Source organism: Bos indicus x Bos taurus, chromosome 13 (assembly GCF_003369695.1).
Source record: "Bos indicus x Bos taurus breed Angus x Brahman F1 hybrid chromosome 13, Bos_hybrid_MaternalHap_v2.0, whole genome shotgun sequence".
NCBI lineage: Eukaryota > Metazoa > Chordata > Mammalia > Artiodactyla > Bovidae > Bos > Bos indicus x Bos taurus.
In genome coordinates, this window is record NC_040088.1 from 40,190,184 (window position 1) to 40,200,983 (window position 10,800).

General features: G+C 39.7%; 1 protein-coding gene across 2 annotated transcripts in view; it reads left to right on the forward strand.

Annotated features, from left to right (window-relative positions):
• NET1 (neuroepithelial cell transforming 1) overlaps nt 1-8,722 on the forward strand; it is a 34,695-nt gene extending 25,973 nt beyond the window's left edge. For both annotated transcript variants that reach the window (XM_027559525.1, XM_027559526.1), the window contains 9 exons: nt 2,003-2,110; nt 2,520-2,687; nt 3,063-3,125; nt 3,445-3,541; nt 3,884-3,960; nt 4,537-4,794; nt 5,207-5,377; nt 6,356-6,542; nt 6,887-8,722. In XM_027559525.1, the coding sequence (XP_027415326.1) occupies nt 2,003-2,110; nt 2,520-2,687; nt 3,063-3,125; nt 3,445-3,541; nt 3,884-3,960; nt 4,537-4,794; nt 5,207-5,377; nt 6,356-6,542; nt 6,887-7,275 (1,518 nt within the window). In that variant the 3' untranslated portion in view covers nt 7,276-8,722. The remainder of the gene's footprint in view (nt 1-2,002; nt 2,111-2,519; nt 2,688-3,062; nt 3,126-3,444; nt 3,542-3,883; nt 3,961-4,536; nt 4,795-5,206; nt 5,378-6,355; nt 6,543-6,886) is intronic.
• The last annotated feature ends 2,078 nt before the right edge of the window (nt 8,723-10,800 follow it).

Genomic DNA, 10,800 nt, shown 5'->3' on the forward strand with positions numbered 1-10,800 from the left:
TTTTCCTTTCAAATTCACTGGGAAGAGCACCTTTCCAAAGACTTTTCAATTGAAATTAAATATTTTATGATTTACCAGGAAGTAAATTGGTTATGCTCTAAACAAGGATGAGGAATTAACCTCTCCTTCCAATCGGTGGGCAGATCTTTCTGACAACTGTTCGGTTTCTCCTTGGCACTGGCATATCTTACTTTGTGAGGTAATTCTATCTCCGTTCACACAGAAGCGTCTTTGTCCTGCCTTTACTAAATAGAAAGGAATGCCTTCTGCCTGCCTTCTGCCCGCGCATGTGTCCCTTCAGTCTTGCACAGATGGGTCTGGTAAAGGCATTCACACATGTCCTCAGCCACACAGTGCGTCGTTTTAGTAGATATCTCGGGAGGTTTCTTTTTCAGTTCATTTAACATTCACACACTTGTGGCTTTATAGTCACGGTTTTACTTCGGAGTCAGTTACTTGGGGTGGGGGTGGGGGCTGGCCTGCCGCAGTACCTCTTCAGGACTGACCCAGGGGCCTGGACTGTGTGGTCTGTCTGCAGAGCCTCCTGGCCACGGCTGTGTCCACACCTTCAGAGCCTAGAAAAGTCTCATTGCTTGTTTGGATATTCCATCTTTTAAGTTCTTTCCGAAGGATTTTAACCCTTTCTGCCACTTTACTCTCAAATTATTCTCAGGGGATTATTTTTATTCACTTTCCTCTTTTTCATGACTTGGGTCATATCAAAGATTTTTTTAGAAAAAAATTTCATCTGTCATTTTTAAGTAGTGAGTTTTGTATAATTTTTCATCATGTACCCTTCTGTAGCCTCATTAAAATTTTGTCAAGCATGCCACAAATTGCCAAAGGCACCAAAAATTACAAACAAATAATTATGCGCCATGGACATTATAAAGGGTAGGACTGTTTTTTGATCTAACCTTCATTACCTAGGCAGCTGTGTGAGTCACCTGGTGGAGTGCCTCCACTCTCCTAGCTGTAAAGTTAAAGAAATGCAGTTTGTAAGGTTTTGGAATCTTTGGTAAATGATGTGTTTACTATACTATTATTGTTTTAAAAACAATATATGTAAAATAATTACATCTTCTCAATCTGTATATATTTTTCCTTGATAATTAAATGTATGAGAGGATCTAATTATTTATAAATATCAGTATTTACATAGTAAGTGGAAATATTCCTGAGAAAGGATGTCAGTAATAGATAAAACTCAGTATGTTCCGAGAACTATTCTAAACCCTTTAAACATCTTATTTAATCTTCATATCACCTTTATAAGAGACGTTCTCATGTTAACTCCATTTTACAGAACATTGGGACCCAGGATGTTTCCTGTCAAGTGTCAGAACCAGGATTTGGGCCCAGTCGGTCTGAGTCCAGAGGCTCAGCCTCCTCTTAACCACTGTTCTACCTACGCTTGAACACCTCCCACCACAGGGACCTGGCTGCCTTGGAGCTGACTCATCCCAATGTCAGATGCCTTCATTTAAAGGCTGTTCGTTAAGTGAAGTATTTAAGAGTGAAATGATAGAAGGTCTGGCATTTGCTGTAAAATATTTCAGTATGGGCACAGATGAAACCTGTTGTTAGACCAAGATCCATTATGCAATTCTCCCCTTTTGTGTATGCTTAATTTTTCATAACATGAAGGTGTTTTTCAAAAGTTACTCTCTATATTAAACTAAAAGTTTCTGTAGGATTTTAGTATCTAATTCTTTTGTTTTAATTTTGGATTTTTTTTGTTTGTTTAATGATAGTATGTTATGTTCTCAGTGATGTTCAGATATTTGACCTTTCTTGTACCATTTATTTTTTAATTTTCCATTACTCATTAGTGTCCTTCATGTTTTAACAATGAGAAACAACATTTACTTTCAGCGTTCCATGTTTCTTGTATATACTGTACAAATATCTGACTTTTGAGAGATATTAACATTTTGTACAAACTTGGTGAAATAGTTATACCTAAACACATGTTTAGTATAACTTGTTCTTGTTTTCACAGGAGCCAAGCAATAAAAGAGTACGACCTCTAGCTCGGGTCACATCCTTGGCAAATCTAATCTCTCCTGTAAGAAATGGAGCCGTCAGGCGCTTTGGTCAAACAATACAGGTAGGAGCAAGTAATGCAGTGAGGCAATGTTTTATAGAAGCCTAAAATTTGCATTTTCTTTGAGCTGTACAGACAAGTTTGTACTGTTATACTTAAATATAATTTTCCTCTTTTGGAATATGCTGTTAAGGAATATTATTGTCAAAACAATATTTATATAACCTCATTATATTAGTTTACATCTTAGAGCAAAGCAAGAACTTGGATAGTTTTTATTCCCAGAAAGTAATTTTGACTGACAAATATTTTATAATACTGTCAGATTGAAGCTGGCATAAATGACTTTTATGCATAAAGAAACTGCCAGAACCTTTTAATTTGTCCCTTTTTTTTTTTTTGAGGAAAAAATAAATAGTTTCTGTATCCTCCAAAGCTTTTTCTTATTCACTTTTCTTTCTTTTCTTTTAAGTCATTTACCCTTCGTGGTGACAGCAGATCCCCAGCTTCAGCCCAAAAGTTTTCCAGCAGGTCGACAGTCCCAGTGCCTGCCAAGAGGAGAAGCAGCGCCCTGTGGTCAGAGACGTTAGACGGTAGCATGAAGCAGTCTCTAACCTCCAGGGAGATCAGACGTCAAGAGGTGTGCACCCCACAGCAAGACTTTATGTGCACTAGCATAAAATGAAACATAGACTCTGATTCTTAAACATGTGTTTTGTCGGAAGAATAGCAAACTAACACCTCCGGCAAGATAAACTTGCATTTTTGCATTTGAGTAGCCGTTTTCAGCACTTGCAGAAGGTGGTGGTCATTTGGTTTAACACCCTGATGGGGTAGAATATGAAACGTATGGCATCCTCTTATTAGAGGTTCCATTCTGAATTATAGTGTTCAGACTGAGTCACTTTGAAAAGCGCTGTTCAAACATAAGTTAAATAATGGTAACTATCCATTGCATGTAATTTTCCTTTCTGAAAGGAAGGAGTGACCTGTGATGTTTGCTGGATTTTTTTAGGCAATCTATGAAATGTCCCGAGGGGAACAGGACTTAATTGAGGACCTAAAACTTGCAAGAAAGGTCAGTAAAGAACTTTCTCTCCTGTGCCATAGGTTTTAAGAATTATATTCCACAAATTCTAAAGGATGTTACCTTTAGAAGTTGAAAAGTAGAGAATATCTACTGGTGTATATTAATTTTAGATGAGGTTTATTAGACTCATTTCTTCAAATATGAATATCAGGAAGAGTTTTTCAAGATGAACATGTACTTTAATTTCTGTTATGTATAAAATAGTAGTCATGCTGGTTTTTACATAGTCAGGCTTGATTCACATGCGGACCTCTCTTTGTGTTTTATTTGCTTGATCTGTGTGTGATGTACTTCTCTCCTCCAACAGGCCTACCACGACCCCATGTTAAAGCTGTCTATTATGTCAGAAGAGGAGCTCACACATATATTTGGTGATTTGGATGCTTACATACCTCTGCATGAAGGTAAGTTGTGCTCCCTAATTTTCGTAAGATTCTGAACAGCAACAACAAGTAATTTTAAATCTAAACTTCTAATTTAGTTCAGGATATTTTTGAAATTTTTATTGACATAGAGTTGATTTACAACATTAGTTTCAGGTGTACAGCATAGTGATTACTATTTGTAAATATTATACTCCGTTTAAAGCTACGGCTACATTCCCTGTGCTGTGCAGTATGTCTTTGTAGCTTATTTGTATCATACATAGTAGTTTGTACCTCTTAACCCCCTACCACTGTCTTGCTCCTCCCTGAATTATTTTTAAATAAACTTGTTCTTGGAATTTCTGCTTTCTTACACTTCAGATTTGTTGGAGAGAATAGGAGAAGCCACCAAGCCTGGCGGGACAGTGGAGCATGTTGGCCAGATTCTCGTGAACTGGGTATGTAGCAGGTTTATGCAGACAGGGCAGGCTTGTCACTTGTGATCAGAATCACACTGATTTGATCCAGTTAGTGGATTCTGAAATCAGATAAATGGGGCACTTAAACTGAACAAATGTACATAGAAGTTACAGTCACTGTTTAAGAAAAACATATCATGAATGACACTGTTTCATTTGTTTTAAGAATATGTTCCTCCTTGGACAGAATTCCCACATTACATCTGTTAATTACCTGTCTTACTCTCTCAGTTAACATCTGAGTGCCTGCCGATGCCAGGCCCTGTTCTAGGAGGAATGGCTGGGGTTCTGTGATGAAAGACAGCCTTTGCATGTACAGTCAAGTGAGAGAACAGTCACCCATTATCACCTGCAGGAGAATCTTCACAGCTTGTTAAAAACTTTCACGAATAGCTCTAAGTTTCATGGACGGAGGAGCCTGGTATGCTACAGTCCACGGGGTCGCAAAGAGTTGGACATGACTAAGCGACTTCACTTTCACTTTCATGTCTTAGAAACAGACATGTTGCAGTCTCACTAATGGACTATTCTTTGATTTCTCTTACTGCTCTTTAGTTGCCGGGCTTGAATGCCTACAAAGGCTACTGCAGTAACCAGCTGGCAGCCAAGGCTCTTCTGGATCAGAAGAAACAGGACCCAAGAGTCCAGGACTTCCTCCAGCGGTGTCTGGAGTCTCCCTTCAGCCGAAAACTGGATCTCTGGAGCTTCCTCGATATTCCTCGAAGCCGCCTTGTCAAATACCCTTTACTGTTGAAAGAGATTCTTAGACATACTCCCAAAGACCACCCGGATGTTCAGCTCCTGGAGAAGGCTGTAAGTAACCCAAGAAGTGGTTCCTGTGCTTTGCCAGTTTGCATGTTAGCTTGCCTGAGAAAGATATACAGTGATCCCCTCACAGCTTCTGCATGCTGAATGAGTACATGAACTTTCAGTTCTTGTATGTTAGCGCACTATGCACTAGTAAAGAGGTGTAATAGATGTTTTATCTATGTTTTAGTCGGAAGACTGGGTTCTAATCTGACCTCTTTCATTAGCTAGCTATGTGACTTAAGGCAAATCACCAGTGTGGCTGACACTGTAAAATGAAGGGACTGACTGAATTATCTGATTGCTGGGGTCCCTTCAAGTTGTAAAATTTTATCATTTTAATCCTGTAGGAAAACAGGGATAAATTAATATGCTGAAAATGCACCATTGATTTTTTTGTATATATATAATTTTTTAGATACTAATAATACAAGGAGTTCTCTCTGATATCAACGTGAAGAAAGGTGAATCAGAATGCCAATATTACATTGACAAGCTGGAGTATCTGGAGGAAAAGCAGAAGGACCCTAGAATTGAATCAAGCAAAGTGTTGCTCTGCCATGGGGAACTGAAAAATAAAAATGGACACGTAAGTGCATTTAACACTAATGTGAAGTGAGCAGTTCCTGCCCTCTTCCCATTGTTTAGTTTTTTCCACATGAATTATGAAGCAGGTTTATAAAATAAACTCATCACATACTGAAAGTAACTGGATTTTATGTTATCAGCTTTGATAAAGCAAATAGTTGGTTTCTGTCATTACAGAGTGACTTAAATGTCTTGATGGAGAATCAGTAATAATTTATTTTTTAGTTTTGAAGCATAAGTCAACTTGTTTGGCTAGGGGTTCCTTTCTAAATAAATTACTAGTTTTATGATGTTTAATAAAAAAGCATATCCTTCAGAATAATTTTTTGAAGAGTTTATAGTAGTGGAAGTTTTTAGCACTATGAAACAAACTTTGACAGCACATAGAATGAGAGCACACTTCTTTTTTCAATCTTAGTTACAAAGGTACCTGCTGAAACTAAGTATACACGTGGAATGGTTTTTTTATTTCATCATGTGCTTTTCAGAAGCCCAATTCATAAGTTGAGGTTCTGTTTGGAAAGAGTTAATCTTCCATCTCTGATTTCTCTTATAAGGCTTCATTGTTCTATAAAAGCTTAGGTTTGTCTCTGTTTAGACAAAACAGAACCATTAACATCTTTACCAGCTTACATTTTTAAGTTCTTGCCCTGTTAGAAGACTGTAGTGTACAGTCCTGGCATTTCCAGTCACGTCGCCACCGACAGGTCTTGGTGGTGCGTGGCGTTTGCTCAGCTGCTGCTGATCTAATGTTACACATGGACAGAAAAGTTGTATATAGTCTACAGTGAGAAAAGCTCTCCAAGGAGAATGTGCATTGCTTTTAAAGCACCATCTATATGAAGTCATTTGTAAGGAGATCTTAGTAAATCAATTTGATAAAATTAAGATCCAGTCACATTTTTTTAAACAATGGATTTCACTCACTTAAAGTCACAAAGTTCTACATTTAAGAAGTATTTGTTTCTCGCTTCTCCAGAAACTGCACATTTTCCTGTTTCAAGACATCTTGGTGTTGACTCGACCTGTTACTCGAAACGAGCGTCACTCCTACCAGGTTTACCGGCAGCCCATCCCCGTCCAGGAGCTGGTCTTGGAAGACCTGCAGGATGGAGACGTGAGGATGGGAGGGTCCTTCCGAGGGGCTTTTGGCAACTCAGATAAAGGTACCAGTCACACTTTAAAATGGTTTCAATGATCATAAACTCAGAACCTAAATGATTTCAGCTTTAATAATTAAGAATCTGTCCCCAGACAACACACTAAACATGAAATGGGTTCTGTCATCCCGAGCTGGTCCACTCGCTGAGTCGTCAGGTGCTGTGGTGCTCTGACTCCCGCATGTGTACCTGATACACATGGGCACTGCCTCATACATACATGATACATAGGGCACTGCCTCCTAGATGTGCCTGCTGTGGGGAGACCAGCACCCATACTCATGTAGTCGGACCACATCTAGGAATAGCTTTCTAAGTCTATTTCCTTTTGTCAATGTTTATTTTTCTAGCTAAAAACATTTTCCGAGTTCGCTTCCAAGACCCCTGTCTGGGCCAGTCCCACACACTCCAAGCCAACGACGTGTTCCACAAGCAGCAGTGGTTCAGCTGCATCCGCAATGCCATCGCCCCTTTCCAGCAGGCCACTGGCCCCTCGGAGCTCCACCAGGAGTGCAGGGAGAACCCCACCACCACCAGCAACGCCAGGGCCCAGAGACAGGCATCCATGGTCTCTAGCATGACTCAGGGCAAAGCTGATGGAGACGCTGCTGAGTGTGGCGCCCCGGTGCACACAGCAGACCACACGACGGGCATGAAAGCACCCCGAGCCCAGACCAGCCTCCGCAAAGCCAGGGACAGAGCCCAGGTCGGTGGCAAGCGGAAGGAGACCCTGGTATAAAGGAAGCTCTGGGCAACAGCTGCGAGAGACTTTATTTATGACGTTGTACAGTTTTTCTTTCTGTCCTGTGAGCACGGCAGCATTACTCAGTACCCGTCTCATGTCTTCTGTGTGTTTGGTTGGTTTTGGTTGTTGTTCTTTTATTTTTTTTAATGGCAGCTAAAGATACATATACAGATTACTGTTAAACTGCAGTTTGTTTTTTTTTTTCTTCTCAGATCATTTAGAACATGCAAACCTGGTATTTTTAATCAAATGAAATACTTAACAGGTATTTTCATTCTGCACTCATCATGACTTTTTAATACCAATTGTGATATTTACAGTATTTGCCAAAACTTAAAATTTTACAAATACCAGGATTTTACCAGTGTTTCTTTGATGAACTTTGCATGCAAAATTTGAAATTGTAACATTGGCATCTAAGATCTACTTGGAATATTTGTAATATTTCAAAATTTACATTGAAACATAAGTTCTTGGAAAACAAACCAAACTTAATCGGTTTTCCATTTTGCCAACTGGAATGCTTTTTATTAGTTTGTTTTTCACTCTACATTCCTCATTTTTCATTGATTTAACCTGCCGATTATTTAATTTTTTTTTATTGTAAAGTAGTTTTTAGTCTTTCCTTTTTTTACTTTGATCCCTTTTCAAATTGGCATGTCTTTAAAGTATTTTTCTCCCTTGATTAAAAATGTGTGTATGTATGTATGTTTTTAAATCATATTAACTTTACCAAGTGAAATCAAGCCATACTGTTTTTGAGCCAATTAAGAAAATTGCGATTTTTAAAGTGTAGTGTTTCAGGGTGGTGGACACACATGAAATGACTCAGTGTGTTCTGAACTACTGAAAGAAAACCATCTTAAGGATTTCATGGAAAGTTAATATTCTCTGAAAAGCAAGAGGGAAGGCAATTGACTGGTAATAAGTATTTTTTTAAAAAAAACAGAGGGAAAAAGAGTGTAGTTTTGTCTTAAAGTAAAAATGTCTGATTGTGTCAGACATTTCTGAGAAGAGATAGTAAAAGCTGAAGTCGAGAGTATGTAGTAAGTCGTAGAAGGCTTGGGGGATGTGAATGGTGTTTGCCTTGATTTACAGTACTTGCAAATAAGGGGTTTGAAAAGAAAAGGAAATGTGTTGAAAATTTGACCATATTAGATCCATTCTGGCAGATTTATTCGTAAGAGGGGAAAAGAGACTGGTGAGTGTTTTACTCTGAAAAGTTTCTGTTCAAATGTAATCATTGTCTTGGACGGGGGAGGACTGAAAACCCATGTCGTGGAAGATTTGTCATGGTGACTGTTCCAGTAAACGTGGACTGTTATGTGAACTGTATCTGGCCAGTGGAAATGAAAACTGAAAAAGGCTGTAAATAATTAATTCCAAATGATTTCTCTGTATAAATGAATTATACAATTAAAAAAAAAAGTCACACCCATAATCACCTAAAGGTTTCCTGACTGGTGGATGTTTGCTGGACCTCTGCCAGAACATGCTGCTACAGCCAAGGAGGTGATGACAAGCCTCACAGAGGTTTTAGAAGGTCACAAATACGCCTTCGAAATGCATCAAAAAGAGAAAGATTAGGTCAAGTTTTTTGAATCTTATTAAACCAATTAGAACACACTCTAATCAGAAACAGCAGTTGAATTGAAGACAGCTGAACACCTGGCCACTTTCTGGATACAGTAGTCGAGCTATTAACAAAGGACCTTCATTAATCTAATTTCAGATTTTAATTTAGGTAACTCAGGTTTCTACCTCTGCAAACTCAAACCTAATAGTGTAGATTACACCAGTGGTTGTGATCGGAAATCGGCAAGATTTCTAATCGTTCCTAGAGATGTTGTAAGATACAGTTTCTTCCAGAGTTACCTTGATAAGCTTCCTAAGTTGTAGAAACAATGATGGTTCAGATGTTCTTAATCAAAAGATGTTTTATTGGAAACTATATAGCTCTCCTGGGATCACTCTAGGGCAGAAATAAGACCCAGAAACTGAGTAATTGTATAGAATGAACACCCTTCAGAAATTGCATCTGTATTTGAAAATCTCTGATTATTCCAGTAGTTCTCAAGCCTGTTTGGGCATGAGTCATGAGGGGTACTTTGAAAAAAAATGAAGATAACCGGGCCTCACCCCCAGCTCCCCTCCCCCAATTTCCACACCTGTTTCACTGAATCAGTGGGAGGTGGGTGGGGTACAGGGGTCCTAATTTATACTTGTCAACACTCCCCCTGGTAATTCTGATACAGAGAATTCCACAAGTCAGCTCTTAGTCATCACTGATCCAGCAGGTATGTAGGTAGTAGTGACATATATCTACTTAACCTGCTTCTCAGTTTGCCTTTAAACTCTTCACAGAGTCTGAGTTAAATATATACAAGCAGAATACTCAAAACACTGTGTTTGTCTGTTTTGAGCAAAGAGTGGTCTTTCTGAACCCAGGGCTCGATCTGGTTGTGTGCACACAGGTGGGAGGGGAGGTACGGGCGCCTGGGTGAATTGTCAGCCAGTGGGGCACCATTGTCACCAAGTCGCCTTTGAATCGATTAAGACAGGCATCTCCTTGGCTGATCCAGGTCAGTCTTGTGCTGACTTAGCTCTCCTGTACGCTTAGTGCTTGAGCGAACGTGCACACCTAGCCCAGTGCTTGGTTTTCTGTACATACGCCTAACGCTACTGTGACTGAGTTCATTTTACAACCATCAGCAGATGCCTGGCCTGGGCCGCCATGATTCAGTCTTGGTGACTGATGCAGACCCGCGTGGGCATCTCTGGTTCTCTTCCTCATCAGAACTGCCAGTCCCTCGAGGAGACACTCACTGGTGGATGGGTGGTATTGTCTATTAGGGTTACACGACCTAGAGGTAAAAGTAGCTGATAATATCCTGCAAACTTGGGCTTTTCTTAATCAGCGTTAAAGAACACTCTAGAAAGAATCGCATCCCTTTGTCCAGTGAAGCCAGTTCCCATGAGAGGAGTATCCTAGAAAAGAAAATCTCCCTCAATCCTAGATCAGAGACCTTCCCAGATCAGAAGGGCTTGGAGTTTTGCCTGCATGAGTGAGGAATTCCAGAACAAACTGCAAGTCTTCGGACTTACCAGGTACAGTTGTTTCCTCAGATCCAGTGTCCATAGTCCTATGTATCATAAGGCTTTGAGACAATGGACACGTTCACTAAGATAATGAGTGTTTAAACCCAGAGCTGCAAAGTGATTCCGTAAGAAGAAAACACCACTTTTTAAACGCCCTTTGGAGTATCTCAGAAAACCCAACTCCTTTGAAAACTGATAATCATTTATTCTGCCCTTTCCTCCACAAACCATATCTCAGGGTAACTAGCTGACGAAGGGAATGTTTTCTTTAGAGCAGTGGCCCAGCTAATCAGTGAAGAAGGCAGGATAGAATAGCACCGTTTTGTAAGCCCTCATGACCTGATGGATCCAGATGTCAACCATTAATAAAGACCACCATACCTCCAGACAAGGCGCCCACCCACCACCTAAGCAGTCTTG